The sequence below is a fragment of the Symphalangus syndactylus genome, chromosome 8, assembly GCF_028878055.3.
Source record: "Symphalangus syndactylus isolate Jambi chromosome 8, NHGRI_mSymSyn1-v2.1_pri, whole genome shotgun sequence".
In the NCBI taxonomy this organism is placed as follows: domain Eukaryota; kingdom Metazoa; phylum Chordata; class Mammalia; order Primates; family Hylobatidae; genus Symphalangus; species Symphalangus syndactylus.
Window position 1 is genome coordinate 101,702,534 of NC_072430.2, and position 19,548 is coordinate 101,722,081.

The 19,548-nt window shown below is 37.8% G+C and overlaps 1 protein-coding gene across 3 annotated transcripts in view; it reads left to right on the forward strand.

The window, feature by feature from the left end:
• Positions 1–19,242, forward strand: part of MOB4 (MOB family member 4, phocein) — a 36,879-nt gene extending 17,637 nt beyond the window's left edge. For all 3 annotated transcript variants that reach the window (XM_055290118.2, XM_055290119.2, XM_055290120.2), the window contains 6 exons: positions 2,492–2,592; positions 7,062–7,104; positions 7,300–7,386; positions 14,956–15,035; positions 16,915–17,026; positions 17,153–19,242. In XM_055290118.2, the coding sequence (XP_055146093.1) occupies positions 2,492–2,592; positions 7,062–7,104; positions 7,300–7,386; positions 14,956–15,035; positions 16,915–17,026; positions 17,153–17,284 (555 nt within the window). In that variant the 3' untranslated portion in view covers positions 17,285–19,242. The remainder of the gene's footprint in view (positions 1–2,491; positions 2,593–7,061; positions 7,105–7,299; positions 7,387–14,955; positions 15,036–16,914; positions 17,027–17,152) is intronic.
• The last annotated feature ends 306 nt before the right edge of the window (positions 19,243–19,548 follow it).

A 19,548-nucleotide genomic window follows, 5' to 3' on the forward strand; every position in this document is an offset into this window, starting at 1 on the left:
AGAGAGAGAATCAAAACTTAGAAACATTATGATGAGATAAAAAAAAATCAGGGAGAGTGGTTTCAATAGTAATTAAAGAGTCATTAAAAAGTGTTTGATGGCCGGGCGCGGTGGCTCACGCTTGTAATCCCAGCACTTTGGGAGGCTGAGGCGGGTGGATCATGAGGTCAGGAGATCGAGACCATGGTGAAACCCCGTCTCTACTAAAAATACAAAAAAAAAAAATTAGCCGGGCGTGGTGGCGGGCGCCTGTAGTCCCAGCTACTGGGAGAGGCTGAGGCAGGAGAATGGCGTGAACCCGGGAGGCGGAGCTTGCAGTGAGCCGAGATTGCGCCACTGCACTCCAGCCTGGGCGACAGAGCGAGGCTCCGTCTCAAAAAAAAAAAAAAAAAAAAAAAAAAAAAAAAAAAGTGTTTGAGGCCGGGTACAGTGGCTCATGCCTGTAATCCCAGCACTTCGGGAGGCCGAGGCGGGTGGATCAGCTGAGGTCAGGAGTTTGAGACCAGCCTTACTAACATGGTGAAACCCCATCTCTACAAAAAATACAAAAATTAGCCGGGCGTGGTGGCGGGTGCTTGTATTCCCAGTACTCGGGAGGCTGAGGCAGGAGAATCGCTTGAACCCGGGAGGCAGAGGTCACAGTGAGCCAAGACCGAGCCATTGCACTCCAGCCTGGGCAACAAGAATAAAACTCCTAAAAAAAAAAAAAAAAAGTATTTGATCCCTTTCCCTGTCATCATGGTATGTGCGCGTGACTCTGTTCTTTGCCGTGCCTTCCCACAAGACTTTAATACTTTTAGAATCAAGTGATTCCTGGCCAAGAAACAAAAGCAAAATCGTCCCATTCCCCAGTGGATTCAGATGAAAACTGAGTAATAAAATCAGGTAAAACTCTAAGAGGAGACATTGGAAAATAACCAAGCTGGGTCTAGAAGGAATTTTATGAGAGATGGCATGCATATTTAATATTGTATCAAGGTCACTATCATGTCACCATATCAAGCTGAAAATGTCACCATCATCTGGACAGTTGGACATGCTGTATTGGAGCAATGGTTTTTCTTTTGGTTTCTACGCTCTGCAGTAGGCTGGTTCAGTACTAAATATGTGAGACCTTTTGTTTGGGAAAAAAAGTTTTTGAGTAAGCAAGTGATATTCAAGAAAGATTGTCTGAAGTAGGCAAAATTGATTGGCTCAAGAAGGCCTTATAGTTAGTAAGTTTTTGTAACCACCCTTCTAATCTACTCTAACCTATTTAGACTTCGGAATATCAAAAAGATTGCATAAAGCATTACAGAGATCTGAACTTTAAATTTTTATGTTATTACATTTTAAAAATTGAAAGTGACCCTTCCTTGCCTTTTTTTTTTAAACTTAGTTTTGTCTGTTAGGCATTTAAAACAACTTTTATTGGATCTAATGAACATACCATACAAATCCCTATATAGTTAGAGTGATTATATTCACAGGGTTGCACAGCCATCACTACAGTCTAATATTATAACTTTTTTGTTGTTGTTTTGTTTTTGAGATAGAGTCTCGTTCTGTCGCCCAGGCTGGAGTGCAGTGGCATGATCTCGGTTCACTGCAACCTCTGCCTCCCGGGTTCAAGCGATTCTCTTGCCTCAGCCTCCAGAGTAGCTGGGACTACAGGTGTGTGCCACCACGCCCGGCTAATTTTTTGTATTTTTAGTAGAGATGGGGTTTCACTATATTAGCCAGGATGGTCTCGATTTCCTGACCTCGTGATCTGCCCACCTCGGCCTCCCAAAGTGCTGGGATTACAGGCATGAGCCCCCACGCCCAGCCTTTGAGAACATTTTTATCCTTCCTTAAAGGAAACCTCATCCCCATTAGCAGCCATCTTCAGTCTCCTCTGCCTTCCTCTCTGCCCTCAAGCCCTACACCCGTACAAATCTATTTCCTGTCTCAGTAGATTTTCTTACTCTAGACACTTTATATAAACCAAATCACAATATGTACCATAGTTATATTTACATTGCCTATGGTGAAATCCTGTATCTACAAAATAATGGAAAAGTTAGCCCGGTGTGATAGCGTGTGCCTGTAGTCCCAGCTCCTCAGGAGGCTGAGGTGGGAGGATTGCTTGAGCCCAGGAGGTGCATATTGCAGTGATCTGAGATTGTGCCACTGTACTCCAGCCTGGGTGATGCAGTGAGACCCTGTGTCAAAAAAAAAAAAAAAAGAAGAAATTATGGTTTGCAATTTTGATCCAAGTTCCAGTCCTGACAAATACAATATCTGCATTTATGTAGTAGATTCTATCCAAATGAAGTTGAATTGAAGGATAAATAAGGGTAACCTACTTTTTTCTGAGTTACTGATTATGATTCTATACTTGGTTTCCTATTTAGTGTATAACCCAAGTTGAACCACAAGAGCAGTTATATATTAACAAATTATATGTACTTAACATAAGATTTACCAGGTGATGTAATTTAATTAACTATAAGAACTTCTTTGTTTTTAGTATATTCAACAGAACATAAGAGCAGATTGCTCCAATATTGACAAAATTCTTGAACCACCTGAAGGCCAAGATGAAGGTGTGTGGAAGTATGAACATTTAAGGTAGGTCCTTCTGTTATATCAAAATACTAATAGTACCTCTCACAAAACCAGCTTTCATATTAATGATAATTATGAATTGTAAAATTTACTATGTAACTGCAGACTAAGAAGCCAAATTTTAAAGCTTTGGCATTTTCAGTGTCACAAGGTTCTCAGCTTTCTTCACTGGTTGTTTCCAGATCAAATTATGCTGCACAGTCACTCATTTTGAAAGGTGGTTTCAGAGTTGATAATTTGGACCTGCCTCTGCACCTCTCTACTTTTCTTTTCTTTTTTTTTTTTTTTTGAAATGGGGTCTCACTCTCTTTCCCATGTTGGAGTGTAGTGGTGCAATCACTGCTTACTGTGCCTCTACCTCCCAGGCTCAAGTGATCCTCCCACTTCAGCTTCCAGAGTAGCTGGGACTACAGGTGTGTGCCAGCATGCCTCACTAATTTTTTAATTTTTTGTAGAGACAGGATCTGATTATGTTGCCCAGGCTAGTCTCAAACTCCTGGATTCAAGCAATCTTCCTACTTTGTCCTCCCAGAGTATTGAGCCACCCTTTCTACATTTATTCATTTGGGCCTTATTATCCTCGCCTTTTTTTTTTTTTGAAACAGGGTCTTGATCTCTTGTCTAGTCTGGAGTGCAGTGGTGCAATCTTGGTGCATTGCAGCCTCTGTCTCCCATGCTGAAGCAATCCTCCCACCTCAGCCTCCTGAGTAGCTGGGACTACTAGTGCATGCCACTAAGCCTGGCTAGTTTTTTGTATTTTCTGTAGAGACAGGGTTTCACCATGTTGCCTAGGCTGGTCTCAAAACTCCGGGGCTTAAGCAATCCACGCACCTTGGCCTCCCACAGTGCTGGGATTACCACCATGCCAGCCTGGGTTTTATTCTTATTTCATGGTTTTCCTTAATTGTATCTCTTAACCACTAATACAGTATTTCCATTTCCCCATTTATGCATAACTTTGTGTCATCTTTTGTCTTTTTTTTTTTGAGACAGAGTCTTGCTCTGTTGCCTAGGCTGGAGTACCGTGGTGTGATCCCGGCTCACCACAGTCTCTGCCTCCCGAGTTCAAGTGATTCTTCTGCCTCAGCCTCCCAAGTAGCTGGGACTACAGGTGCAGCCATGCCCAGCTAATTTTTGTATTTTTAGTAGAGACGGGGTTTCACTATGTTGGCCAGGCTGGTCTTGAACTCCTGACCTCATGATCTGCCCTCCTCAGCCTCCCAAAGTGCTGGGATTACAGGCGTGAGCCACCGTGCCCAACTTGTCTTTTTTTTTTTTTCCTTTGTTTCTGTAGAGGTGGAGTCTCACTGTGTTGCCCAAGCTGGTCCTGAAATCCTGGGCTCAAGTGATCCTCCCATCTCGGCCTGCCAAAGTGCTGGGATTATACAGGCAAGAGCCACTGCACTTGGCCACTTTATGTTTTTGTAGAGGATTACTTGTAGTTCCTAGTCTAGGCTTGGTATCTGATAAGTTACCTGTAAATTATTGCAAACTTCCAGTCTTCTCTTTGGTAAATAGAGATTAATTGTAATCCTGAAGTAAGGAGTTTTGGTGCTTTTTATAATGCCCTTTGAGTGAAAAAATTGATAACTAGTGGATAGGTGGAGATAACATTAGAAGTAGATATATTCTGAAGTTACTAGGTGTTTCTTGAAATTATAAATTTTCCAGTGCAAATGGGAGTTGGGATGAGTTGACAGATTATTAATAAATATAGAGAATGCAGTATGTGTTCATTGGGGCTTATTATTTGTAAGTTGATTTTTAGATAAGTAGAGTAGAAATACGACTTTTCCTGAATAAATTAGACCATGTTTCCTGTGTTTTGTGCCTCAACTTGTAGACAAGGCACTTTTTAAAAATATTTACTTTTTGATGCTGCATGCTTCTTTAGATGTGGCTAAGACATTATGTCGTGTCATAACAGTTCAGCAATTTCAGGATGCTAAGACTTCTTTGTACCCTTTGCCGGTTTTTAGACAAATTACTCGACTGTTTTCTAACTTTTTAATATATCTGAATGCACAATAATTGAAAGTATGAAGCTGTAGATATTTTCCCATTTTTACAACCCAAGACAGAGAACACTTTAGTGTAGTACATCCTTTGCTTTATTTTTATTAGCCTTGAAAATAACTGCTTTCTTAAGTTTTTTTTCTTGAGACAAGAGTCTTGAGTCTTGCTTTGTCACCAGGCTGGAGTGCAGTGGTGTGATCTCAGCTCATTGCAACCTCTGCCACACAGGTTCAAGCGATTCTCCTGCCTCAGCCTCCCAAGTAGCTGGGACTACAGGCGCACGCCACCATGCCCAGCTAATTTTTGTATTTTTAGTAAAGATGAGGTTTCACCATGTTGGTCAGGATGGTCTTGATCTCCTAACCTCACAATCTGCCCGCCTTGGCCTCCCAAAGTGCTGGGATTACAGGCGTGTGCCACCATGCTTGGCCGTTTTTTCCATTATAAGCATGATTCCTAACAAGTAAGGGCTGATATTAGTGTTACAAGGGTTTTTTTTTTTTTTCAGGTCTAAGAAAACATTTACCTCTCTATTTAACTTATTCTATGAAACATTATATAAAACATTACATGAAATATTTCTCACAAGTATTTCATTTGTTCTGGTGCTATTTTTACTTTTGTTATTTTTTTCTACTAGCCACTTTTTGGTCTGGGTTGTATATTAACTATCATGTATATATTCTTTTATCTCTTTATTGTATTGTGTACATTTTATTAGTTGACCAGGAAGTTTTTTTTTTTTTTTTTTGCATACATCCGTTATTGATTTGAGGCTGTATACTTGCCATTTTTAGTTAATGCAGTTGATTATATAATGATGTTAATTTGGATTGGGTCATGACTTCAGTCAAATCTCCCACTAGCTCATATTGAGTCTTAATGATTAGGAAAAGATAATCCTTTATGTCAGGATACATGCGTAGTGACTGGAATGTAGGCTGGATTCCAGCTCTGGTTGGTCTCTTCAGCTGCACAACTGTGTACATGTTAGCCCTGTATTAAATTAACTTGAAGCTGTAAGTTTTGCATTATTTGCCACAGATTATACCCACAGCACTGCTGAATCAACTTAATTTTGCTTTTGGCTGTAAAAGGGTTGGATAAGAAACTTACCACAACCAGTCTTTATTACCACTTAGTGGAAAACAACTAAAAAACACATAACATGCAGCCTGCTTGATAGGGGGACAGTAGAGGGTGATACGGTGATTTAGAAATAATGTTATTTTTGTAATCTAAGGACAGCATTATTAGGCATCTGGAAAGGAAATGCAGTTACAAACAACTGAAAATTTGACCCTTGCCTTTTTGTTTTCTTCTGTTACAATGTGCAGTAAGTAAGTAAATGAAGTTTTTCCTACCAAATTTGTTCACATATATCCTGGTTTTTTTCTTGTTTGGGGGGATTTTTTTTTTTTGTCTTCTGATTATGTAGGTGTTAGCTTTGCATTGTTTTGGGAACCAAAATGATTCAGGTTTTCTGATGGGGAAACATAGTATTGATTTATCTAACTTGATACATTGAACTAAATATTAATAGGTAGGGCTTTTGGAGGGAACACGTTCAGTGTTTTGACAGCTGTAAAACTATCTTGTGACATAGAAGATTGTCTTTTTATCAAATAGCTGTCTAAAACTGATGGCCTCAGTGCAATTGTAATGTAATTTTTTTTTTTTTTGAGATGGAGCCTTACTCTGTTGCCCAGGCTGGAGTGCAGTAGTGTGATCTCGGCTCACTGCAACCTCTGACTCCCAGGTTCAAACAATTCTCCCTCCTCAGCCTCCCGAATAGCTGAGATTACAGGCACCCGCTATTATGCCCGGCTAATTTTTGTATTTTTGTGGAGATGGAGTTTCACCATTTTGGCCAGGATGGTCTTGAACTCCTGACCTCAGGTGATTCGCCTGCCTCGGCCTCACAAGGTGTTGGGATTACAGGCCTGAGCCACTGCGCCCTGCTGTAATTTCTTTGTATGTTTCTATGTACCAACATTTTATTACCCTCCAGTTGCTGAATTTTTCTACAATTTGGAAATTTTCTCATATGCATATATAGCTCCTGTGAACATCTTTATGCATTTATCTGCATGCAGATCTGATTATTTCATTACAATAGATTCTTAGAAGAATGACTTAGTCAAAAAGTATACACTTCGTAAAAGTCTTGGTAAATATTTCCAAATTACTTCCCTGAAAAATTGTACTAATTTCTAGTATATAAGAGAATGATCAGCTCACTTAACTCTGGTATTAAATGTTATGAGGGTTATTGGTTTTCTATTTTTAATCTGTAAGCCTTTAGAAAAAATGTGTCATTGTCAGTTTAGGTGGTTTTGAGAATGGTAATGAGGGAGGAGGGATGATACTGATGGGCTTCTCTTTTTGCAGCTAATATTCTAAAAATTGCTGTGGAGAATAGATATGACTTTTTATTTATGTATTTGCATTTTCAGGCAGTTCTGCCTTGAGCTAAATGGACTTGCTGTCAAACTTCAGGTAATATTTTTCTTTAAGTCAAAGTTATAATTGAAAGTTCTGATTTCTTTCTCTGTTTTTATAACTTAATGTGCTTACAAAAACGTATCCAAATTTCTAACTTTCTTCTAGAATTTATTAGGAAATATAGTAACCTAAATGATAAGCTTTTTCACTATTATTTTACATATTAAGAAATATAATTACTTTTAACAGAGCGAATGCCATCCAGATACTTGCACTCAAATGACAGCAACTGAACAATGGATTTTTCTTTGTGCAGCTCATAAAACTCCAAAAGAGGTGAGGATTTATGAAATAGAGTAATGAAATTATTATAGCCTAAATCTCTCTCAAGACAATGTTAGATAAGTTTTTAGGGTTTTTAGTTCACTGTTTTTTTTGCTATTTCGAGTTGCTTGTTGTGAGGTTGTTACTGCAGTGCTATTTTAGGATTTCTTATGATAAGCATCATTTTTCATAATTGGGCAATTACATGGGGTGGAACTCACTTCATGATCCACTGGCTATTACAGATTAACATCTGTCACATGGTGCTGATTATCTACTGTGTAATGATTGAGATACACCTATTTAGGCTTTTGTTCAGATTATTTCTTTTGATAGGAAGAACTATTAATTACTCTGATGCCTAGTTTAAGTAGAAATGTTACTTGAGCTTTTAAATATTCATGTTGTTTTTCTCCTTATTTAGTTTTTGCCAAGGTAAGACTATAGGCAGTAGCAGTTTTTTGTTTTGCTTTTTTTTTTTTTTGAGATGGGTTCTTACTCTGTTGTCCAGGCTGGAGTGCGGTGGTGTGATCTCGGTTCACTGCAGCCTCTGTCTCCGGATTCAGGAGATTCTCATACATCAGCCTCCGAAGTGGCTGAGATTACAGGCATGTGCTATCATGCCGGGCTAATTTTTATATTTTTAGTAGAGATGGGGTTTTGCTATATTGGCAAGCCTGGTCTCAAACTCCTGACCTCAAGTAATCGGCCCACCTCAGTCTCCCAAAGTGCTGGGATTACAGGTGTGAACCACTGTGCCTGGCCTACTGTACTTTTTCTTACTTATTTATTAATTTTTTACTTTTTCTTATTTAAAAATTTCTTCATATCATCTGATACCCAGTGTACTTTTCCTTAGTTGTCTCAAAAATGGTCTTTACATCTGGGTTGTTTAAACTATGCATTGCTTTTCCCTTAATCTGTATTTCCATTTAATCTGTTATAATTACTTTTTACTTGACACTGACTCATTGGGAATATTGGGTTAGGCCAATTCCGTAGAGTCATAGACCTTGAAGTGGTCGTTATATTGATAGACTTCTAAGGCTTGAAGACAAGTGAGGCCCTAGTTGCAAAATCAGTATCTGATGTTTTTTGTTTCAAAAAGGACAAACGCTCCAAAATAAGGAGTATTTGATACCTAAGAGAATAGTACTTATTTGGAAGACTGGTTTCATTCAGGATGTTACATTTTTGTGTTAATTAATTGAAGCAGTATTAAGATTGTATCTGTCTACATCTGGGAAAATCCACATAGTGGTTTCATTGATAATTCACTGAAGTTGGCTGCTTAACGTAGTGAATGATGTGATTATTGCAGTTAGGAAACTGAATCAAGAAGGCTGAATCAAGGCTAGTTTTGTTTTGGCAAATAGTAATGATGTATTTTTCTTTCTTTAGAGTGGAAGTGATATCCAGTTTGTGATGTGTTATGACTCTTAAATATACTGTTATTCTTGTATCCACTTCTTTCTTGATTAATATTAAATGACAGGATAGTCATTAGCATTAAGACCTGTAAATTGAGTCTTAGAATTGCAGCATTGCTTGCTGAAGTCCAGATCTGTTGAACTGGCCATGTTTGTCAAGGGAGGGTGATAGTAGGATTTCCAAGTGGTAGTTACATTGAATGGAGTTACTATAAAAATACAAATGGAACAATTTGAAAGGACACTTTCTGAACTCTTTTTGAATAACGGCTTAGTCAGGAAACTATAGGAACTGACAAACTAAGCCAAGAAAATTGCTCTCATGGATTAAAATCACTAGGAAGATTCTGAAGTGGGAGAAGCAGAATACTTAGCACCAATAATCATTTATTCAGTATCCTTGAGAATTAAAGAGAAGCATTCAGCATATAGAGTAAATTATACAAATAGTGCTTCTAGGTGACAAACATTATACTGTCTACAAGCCCTCACAGTCACATGCTGATTGTGATCACTTACAATAGCATTATGATTATATATTTGGAAAAACATAATATATAAAAATTTGTAAACACCATTAAATAGTATTTTGTAACCTGCTATATTTTGCCATCTTTTTGCTGTTATAACTGTTACAGAGTAGGAATAGTTACCTGAGAATTAACTGGGGGAAGGTGAAGGGAAGGCAGCTAAAACAAGGCAAAATGTCATCCAAATTAAAAATTCAGAAACCAGTTAAAGGTCTAAAGATACAGTGATATGGTAACCCATGAGCCACATGTAGCCATGTAGCACTTGAAATGTGGGTAGTCAAAATTGAAATATGCTGTAAACACAAAATAAATACTGGATTTCGAAGACAGTAACGCCTGTAATCCCAGCATTTTGGGAGGCCGAGGCCGGTGGGTCACCTGAGGTCAGGAGTTCAAGACCAGCCTAGCCAACATGGTGAAACCCCATCTCTAATAAAAATACAAAAAATTAGCTGAGTGTGATGGGTGTGCACATGTAGTCCCAGCTATTTGGGAGGCTGAGGTGGGAGAATCACCTGAGCCCATGGACTCAAGGTTGAAGTAAGCAAAGATCACACTACTACACTCCAGCCTATGTGACAGAGAGAGACCATGTCTCAAAAAAAGATTCAGAAATGGCCAGTAAGCACATGAAAAGATGCTCAACATTAGTTATTAAGGCAGATCTCAAAACCACAGACAGTTGGTGCGAGGGTTGTGCGTTATTGTTAAGCTGATTAACATTGTCTCCTCCACAACCATGCTTGATTAGAAAAAACAAAACACTGTGAGAATGGAGAAACAAAATGTAGCATAGACATACAATGAAATATTATAAAACCATGAAAGGGAATGAAGTTCTGATACATTCTACAACATAGATGAACCTTTAAAATCCAGTATGTATTATGTGGAGTGAAACAAGTCAGATGCAAAAGGACAGATACTGTAACATTCCACTTATCTAGAGTAAATAAATTCATACAGACATTCGAAGGTAGGTAGAAGCTGCCAAAGGATGGGAGGTATGGGAAGTTAGTGCTTAAGGGTAATAGACTTTTTTTTTCTTTTTTTTTTTTTTTTTTTTGAGACAAAATCTTGCTCTGTTGCCCAGGCTGGAGTTCAGTGGCACGATCTCGGCTCACTGCAACCTCCGCTTCCCAGGTTCAGGTGATTCTCCTGTCTCAGCTTCCCAAGTAGCTGGGATTACAGGCATGTGCCACCTCGCCTGACTAATTTTTGTATTTTTAGTAGAGACACGGTTTCACCCTATTGGCCAGGCTGGCCTCGAACTCCTGAGCTCATGTGATCCGCCCACCTCAGCCTCCTAAAGTGCTGGGATTATAGATGTGAGCCACCGCGCCCAACCGAGTTTCTTTCTTTTTTTTTTTTTTTAAGAGACAAGAGTTTCGCTCTGTCACACAGGCTGGAGTGCAGTGGCACAATCTTGCCTCACTGTAGCCCCCACCTCCCAGGTTCAAGCAGTTCTCTGCCTCAGCCTTCTGAGTAGCTGGGACAACAGGTGTGCACCACCATGCCCGGCTAATTTTTGTATTTTTAGTAGAGACGGAGTTTCACCATGTTGACCAGTTTGGTCTCAAAACTCCTGGCCTCAAGTGATCCACCTGCCTTGGCCTCCCAGTGTGCTGGGATTATAGGCATGAGCCACCATGCCTGGCCATAATAGTTTCTGTTTGAGAGTTGGAAACAGTGATGATGGTTGCACAATATTGTAAATTAATGCCACTAAATTGTACATTTAAAATAGTCAAAATAGCTCTCTGGGCGCGGTGGCTCACGCCTGTAATCCCAGCACTTGGGGCGGCCAAGGCGGGCGGATCACGAGGTCAGGAGATCAAGACCATCCCGGCTAACACGGTGAAACCCCGTCTCTACTAAAAATACAAAAAATTACCCGGGCGTTGTGGCGTGTGCTTGTAGTCTCAGCTACTTGAGAGGCTGAGGCAGGAGAATGGCGTGAACCCTGGAGACGGAGCTTGCACTGAGTAGAGATCACACCACTGCACTCCAGCCTGGGCAACAGAGTGAAACTCTGTCTCAAAAAAAAAGGGTCAAAATGGAAAAATTTGTGTTGTGTATATTTTACTACAATTTTTTAAAATGTTAAGAAAAAAGCACCAAAACCCCAAATGGCATATACTTTCACACCCACTATAATGGCTAAAATAGAAAAGATAGACAATAACAAGTGCTGACTGGGATGTGAAGTGGAACCCCTAAACGTTGATGATGGGATTGTAAAATGCTTCAGCTATTTTGAAAAACAGTTTGGAAGTTCCTTAAAATGGTAAGCATAGAGTTGCATATGACCCAGGAATTCCACTCCTTGATATGTAGTTCCCCCAAAATGAAAACATTTATCTGCACAAAGACTTGTACATAAATATTCACAGTCACATTATTTATGATAGCTGAAAAATGGAAACAACCAAATATCCATCAACTGATGAATGAATAAGCAAAATGTGTTACAGCCATCTCTCAGTATCCTCAGAGGATTGGTCCCAGGACCCCCATGAATACCAAAACCACAGATATCAAAGTCTCTTATATAAAATGGCATAGTATTTGCATATGACCTATGCACATCCTCCTATATACTTTAAATCATCTCTAGATTACATACAATACTGAATACAATATAAATGCTATGTAAATAGTTGTTATACTGTATTTCTTAATTTGTATTATTTTTTATTGTTACGGGGTTTTAAAATGTAGTTTTGATCTGTGATTGATTGAATCTGCAGATGCAAAGTGCTGACTATGTATGCATACAATAGAATAATATTCAGCCATGAAAAGGAATGAAGTCTTAAAGGGAGAAGAAACATACAGTACAGCATTTTGTATATATTAAAAACATTAAAGGCTAAAAAGTTTTGAATTTTAAAAAAAGGAATGAAGTACTGATTCATACTACACCATGGATAAGCCTTGAAAACATAATAGAAGCCAGACACAAAATGCCACTTATTATATTATTTCATTTTAATGAAATATCCAGAATAGGCAAATCCTGTAAAACAGAAATTAGGTTAGTTGTTGCTTAGGGCTGGGGGAAGGAGAGAATGGGAAGTGACTGCTAATTGGTTCAAGGTTTCTTTTTGGGATGCTGAAATGTTCTGAAATTTAGTGGTAATGGTTGCAGAATTTTGTGAATATACTAGAAACTACTGAATTTTTAAGAGTAAATTTTAGTTGTATCAATTATATCTTAAAAGTCCAAAAGTAGGCCATTAATTTTATATCAATTACCTGCTGAAATGGTATTATTTTGGATATAATGGGTCAAACTACAATATTAAAATTAATTTCACCTCTTTCACGTTACCTTTTCGTTTTTTATTTTTTATTCATTTTTATTTTTATTTTTGAGACAGAGTCTCACATTCTTGCCCAGGCTGGAGTGCAGTGGCGCGATCTCGGCTCACTGCAAGCTCGGCCTTCCGGGTTCTTGCCATTCTCCTGCCTCAGCCTCCTGAGTAGCTGGGACTACAGGTGCCTGCCATGGCGCCTGGCTAATTTTTTGTATTTTTAGTAGAGACGGGGTTTCACCGCGTTAGCCAGGATGGTCTTGATCTCCTGACCTCATGATCCGCCCACCTCGGCCTCCCAAAATGCTGGAATTATAGGCGTGAGCCACTGCGCCCGGCCTCACGTTACCTTTTTAATGTATCTCTTAGAAAGTTAATTAATTAATTTTTTGAGACGAAATCTTACCCTGTTATCCAGGCTGGAATGCAAGTGGCCTGATCTTGGCTTACCTCCCTTGACCTCCTGTGCTCAAGCAATCCTCCTGCCTCAGCCTTCTTGGTAGCTGGGACTACAGTCATAGTGCCACCATGTCTGGCTAATTTTTCAAATTTTTTGTAGAGATAGGGCATCTCCCTGTGTTGCCTAGGCTGGTCTTGAACTCCTGGACTCAAGTGATCTTCCCACTTTGGCCTCTCAAAGTGCTGGAATTACAGGTGTGAGCCACCACATTGGGCCTAGAAAATTTAAAATTAAATATATGTCTTGCATTGTACAGTTGACCCTTGAACAACTCCGGGATTGGGATCCCAACCCTCTGTGCAGCTGAAAATCTGAGTATAACTTTTGACTCCCCCAAAACTTAAGTACTAATAGCCTACTGTTGACTGGAAGCCTTACCGATAACAGTCAATTAACACACATTTTGTATGTTCTGTGTATTATATAGTGTATTGCAATGAAGTAAGCTAGAGAAAAGAAAATGTTATTCAGAAAATCATAAGGGGCTGGGCATGATGGCTCATGCCTGTAAACCCAGCACTTTGGGAGGCTGAGATGGGAGGATCGCTTGAGGCCAGGAGTTCGAGACCAGCCTGGTCAACATATTGAGACCTTCTTTCTTTTTTTTAAAGAAAATCATAAGGAAGAGAAAATATATTTGCCATTCATTATAAAGGTCTTCCTTGTTGTGTTCATGTCGTTGAGTAGGCTGAGGAGAAAGAGAAAGAAGTGGGGTTGGTCTTGCTGTCGCTGGGAAAATCTGAGCATAAGTGGATTTATGCAGTTCAAACCTGTGTTGTTCAAGGGTCTGCTGTATTTCTGTTGATGATTCTGGTTTAAAGGTTGTAAAACTGTCCCATGGTATACCCAAATGACAAATATGAGAAATACAGTTACTTGGGATATTTGCTTTTGACCAACTCATCTGTGGTCATATATCTGGAGAAAGGTAGTTTTTTTCAATAAATATTGCTCATGGTACTGTTTTTGGCAATGACTGCACTAATCAGAAATTCCTATGGATATATTGTTAGAAAAATACTTCTTTTTTGTTAGATAATTTTTTAGTGCCACGGCACTAAGCCATATTTAGTAGTTACTAAACTGTATTTCTAAGTGACAGCTTCAGTCTCAAACTTGAAAAATAACCTAATTACTGGGTAGAGTCTTTGAGCTAGAGTCATTGTTACTCCTTCCTCTAGTTGTTTTTTCCTTCTGGTTGACTCTCTGGTTTGTTTCTAGACTGCTTTCCCCTTGCTGTTGCTCCCTATCTGCCCTCAGGAGGATTGGATGAGGACAATTACTTTGCAGTTTTATTTTTCCTTTAATAAATTTACTGAGTTGCCATGAGGCAGTGTTTCATTGTTTCTTTTTTTCATTGTTTCTGATGAATGGAACAGAATAAGTCAGATTTGTTAAAATATAAGGAAACTTTGATATTTCATGTTAAAATTCAAAGGTGATTTGGGAGAAAGTTCTTTAGAGGGCTGCTAGATTGACTGAATAGAGTGCTAGGGACATAATAAGGAATATTGTTTAGGATATAAGAAGGCATCCCTGGAGATACCAGAGATAAATCAGGATTCTTCTTATCTGTAATTGTTGTTTTCTTGTAAGTACAATGTTGGGAATAAAAATGGGAGACTGGTTTATGTATCATCTAGAATTGTGATCTGGTTCAAGGGGATAATAAACCTTACTTATTAATATAACATTATATTTTACAAGCATTCGGAAATTGTAAGGAACTTTTTTCTTAGAACATGCTCATGTCTTTGGAATAAGGTATACCTATATAATTAATATATCTAACCTAAGAGAGAGCTCTTTGTTGATGCATTTCTATATTCTTTCTTTTGTAGTGTCCTGCTATAGACTATACTAGACACACACTTGATGGTGCTGCATGTCTTCTGAATAGCAATAAATATTTTCCCAGCAGGTAACTGAAATTTAAACATAGTGTTAAACATTTTAATTTATAAGATTGGTATTTTACGGGGGAGGGGGGAGGGATAGTATTAGGAGATATACCTAATGCTAAATGATGAGTTAATGGGTACAGCACACCAACATGGCACATGTATACATATGTAAGAAACCTGCACGTTGTGCACATGTACCCTAAAACTTAAAGTATAATAATAATAAAATAAATTGGTATTTTAAAAGTAAAATTAGGTTGCTCGTTAATGCGTTTCTGTATTTTTTTTTTTAGCTGTTATATTTTGGCTTGTTTATTCGAGTTTTGAAATTAGGACTGTGGTTAAACAGCAGGACTTGGCTGTCAAAGCTCGAGGCCAGTTCAGTCTAAGGCTAGTACTTGTTCATATATGTCATTCTGCAGAGCTCTCCCTCTCATGCTTTAGAGTTGGGATATGTATATACTTGCTCACTTGAATCTCTATGATAGTTAGACTCGACCTCCCTTTATGTAGTATGCCTAAAGAGCAGACATTCCGGCTGGGCACAGTGGCTCATGTGTGTAATCCCAGCACTTTGGGAGGCTGAGGCGGGCGGATCACCTGAGATCAGGAGTTCAAGACCAGCCTGACCAACGTGTAGAAACCCCTTCTCTACTAAAAATACAAAATGATTGGGCGTGGTGATGAGTGCCTATAATCCCAGCTACTTGGGAGGCTGAGGCAGGAGAATCGCTTGAACCCAGAAGGCGGAGGTTGTGGTGAGCCGAGATCGCACCATCGCACTCCAGCCTGGGCAACAAGAGCGAAACTCTGTCTCAAAAAAAAAAAAAAAGAGAGCAGACTTTCCTAAGTTGAACTATTTGTTTTTGAAGGATTCCTTATCCTTGCTCATTGATTTTTAAGATCTGAGAAGTCTGTACATGTAATATATTATCGGTGAAGTTTGTGACTGCCTTTTATTTTATTAAGGTATTTGTTACCAGGTGGATAGATTTGGAGATTCCCCCCGCCAAATATGATTAGCTTCAAAGAGCTCATATAAAATATGTTAAGAAAAATACTGACTTTTGGCCTTAATATTCTATGTATACATATTTTAAAAAAGGATATCAGAAATATGCAGACAATTTCAGTTTTAAAAGAACAATTTTAATTTCTCTCTCTCTTTTTTTCTTTTTATATATGGAGTCTTGCTTAACCAGGCTGGAGTGCAGTGGTGCAATCTCAGCTCACTGTAACCTCTGCCTCCCAGGCTCAAGTGATTCTCCTGCCTCAGCCTCATGAGTTGCTGGGATTACAGGTGCCTGCCACCACGCCTGGCTAATTTTTGTATTTTCTAGTAGAGACGGGGTTTCACCATGTTGGCCAGGCTGGTTTCGAACTCCTGACCTCAGGTGATCCACCTGCCTCGGCCTCTGAAAGTCCTGGGATTACAGGCATGAGCCACCACACCCGGCCTTAATTTCTAAAAAAAAAAAAAAAAAAAAAAAAAAAAAAAAAAAAAAAAAAGGAAAGAATAACCTAGTTCTGTAAAATAAAACAATAATTCCTTTCAGGAGTTTTCAATCGCCTCTAGTGGACAACGTATTAATGTTGGAAGTAGATGTTTTAGTAAATTTTGAAATGTCAGGGATTTATTCTAACTGCATTAAACTTTTACAAAGTTTCAAAACTATAATGCTGAATTTAACTTAGGCCCTGTGATTAGGTAGAAAGAACACTGGCCCAGAACTGAGGAGCAGGGGCTCCAGGCATTTACTTGCAGTGTGACCTTGGAGTAGTCACTTATTTTCCCTAGGTGTCAATGTCTACACTTGTAAGCTGAGAAAACTGATCTATATTGTTCCTAAGATTCTATCCAGTTCTAAGAATCTATGGTTTCTTTTCTACTTCTAGGGTTAGCATAAAGGAATCATCTGTAGCGAAACTAGGATCAGTATGTCGTAGGATTTACAGAATATTTTCACATGCTTATTTTCATCATCGGCAGATATTTGATGAATATGAAGTAAGTATATTTCACTAATTATCTTGATACATTCTTATCAGCATAACAGTAATATATTGATGTTATTTCTAGTCTTTTAGTTTGGGATAGTGAATTAAAATAACATTTTTGTCTTCCTCTCTACAGAATGAAACATTTTTGTGTCATCGGTTTACTAAATTTGTGATGAAATACAATTTGATGTCCAAGGATAACCTGATTGTACCAATTTTAGAAGAGGAAGTACAGAATTCAGTTTCTGGGGAAAGTGAAGCATGAAAGGAATCATATGGAAAAATGTACTGATCATATAATTAACATTAATTATGTACTGTATATATCATTTTAGACACATCAATCATGTATCCATATTATAGCTTCTTTGTTTAGTATAGGTTTTTGTATGCTGGGTTTGCCTTTTAAAATGGGAAATACTTTTTAAGTTATTCATAAGCTGTATATTCACCAGTGTGGCACTCATGGTTTTTAAATAAGATTAGTATTATCTGTTTATAATGCCTGTTAATAAAAGAATTTACAGTTTGGTAAAATTGCTGCTAAACAATCATTGGATCACAATCCTCATCAGACAAACCCATCTGTAAAAAAAATGAGGGAGAGCTTGAGGTTTCACACAAGCCATTTACTAAAGAGGTAGAAATGTTTTCCATTGGTTTTACCTTGAGTTTAGATATCCTAAAAAATTCTGTAGTACATAGTTTTGTCTTACCTGTTAACTTTCCCCAATTGAGATGATAGTGTTTTAAAATTGTTTATAGTTTTTGATATGCATATATAATTATGTGTATATCTAAATACAAATGCAAATGAAGCATTAGTAATACTTAAATAATTTTGCTGTGCTACATAAAGTGTAACATACTTGGAAAGGATTTACCTTTCTGCAACAATGGACTGGTACAGGATGATCACAACGGTAAGGCACATAAATTATGTTCCCACTGGAAACCTGCCCTGTCCACCCCTTCTCATTTCCCTTAACCTTATCCTCAAACTACTTTAGCTGAGAAGCTTTTCACCAGACTGAGTTAGTGGTGGCTTATGCCTATTTATATTTGTATTAATTGCTTACAGATTATACCTCATATTAGCAATTACATTACACTACAAGAAAATGTATTTGCATAGGCTCTTGCTTATCTTTGTTTCGCAAAATTGTTCTACTTAGAAAACAGTCCTTAAAATAGTTTGACTCCTCCTGTTAGTAATATTAATCTTTGATTTAACCAGCTAGGCAGCATTAAATAGAATTGAAGAAATACTGTAGTATTTATTTTACACCCCCTCTCCCACGAAGTTTATGTTTGAATTACATGCACGTGTGAGATTATTTGCAATAATTCATAGGTTCCAAGGGTGTTGATGAATAGTCATACATTTTTTTGGACTTTGTTATAATTCATTGTGGTAAGAATGCAGATTTAACAATCTTATAATCTATTGAATGCCATTTTTGATAAAGCACTGGAGGTCTTATTGCCAAACTGATTGTAATGAGGCACTAAGAGTGAAAACATTGTACATGTTGTGAAGAAAGTATTTAAATCCAACTTTTGAACAGATTTAACAAACATGAGGAACTTTTTTATTTAAAAGGATAATTTTGAAATGAAGATGAAAATGTATTCATCTTGTTTTTTCAAATTTAAGGGAATAATTTATACCATCTTTTGAGACAAGAATGTACAGCAAAAATAAGGGGAACAGTAGTATACTGAGAGTGTGCGTATATATAGTGTATGCCTTTCCAAGCTTGTCAGTCTTTTTGGCTTTGAACAGTGCCCACCAGCTACAGTCATTACTGTTCCCCAACCCACAACTATCTTTTAAGAAGTCTTAGTTCACAGTGAAAGGAATGTTGACTTTGAAATTATGGATTTATATTAATGGCACTATAAACCAATGGTAATGGTAATTTTTAAACTTGCTAAATATTGAGAGACTAAACTACTAAGTTAATAAATTATATATAGCAGTGTAGCTGTTCTCTCTAGATGGTGTCTCACAATGGATTTCTGTTGCTTGACTATTTTCTTAGTGAATATTTATACTAAGGTAGTGACTGAGATTTGGTGATCTGGCTGAGTATTTTGAAACACATTTTGAATAATATGGCTTAGTGTTAACGGGGACTTAAATATGATTTTTTTCTTACTCATTTCACCTTCCCTGTACTGTATGTTTGGAATTGATCATAAAACATCTCCAAAAGAAAATAATCAGTTTGTAGTCTTGCTTTTGTATTCATGTTGATGATGTTACTAATATTCATTGCACTGTGAAGTTGATTCACTATACTAGGTAAGACCTAAGTGAAATGGTTCCTGTTTTTCCTTAATACTGTTTTCAGAATTTTGAAAATGTACTTATATGTACATAAATACTACTAAAAAATTAATAAGCCTGGCAAACCATTGATTTATAAAAGTAAGTGTTCTAAGGGGAAAAAGACAGTTCTGTGTGATAAGGAAGTTAGGCTCCACTTTTTGTTTGAATTACCCTATGTATATCCAAAGGTAAAC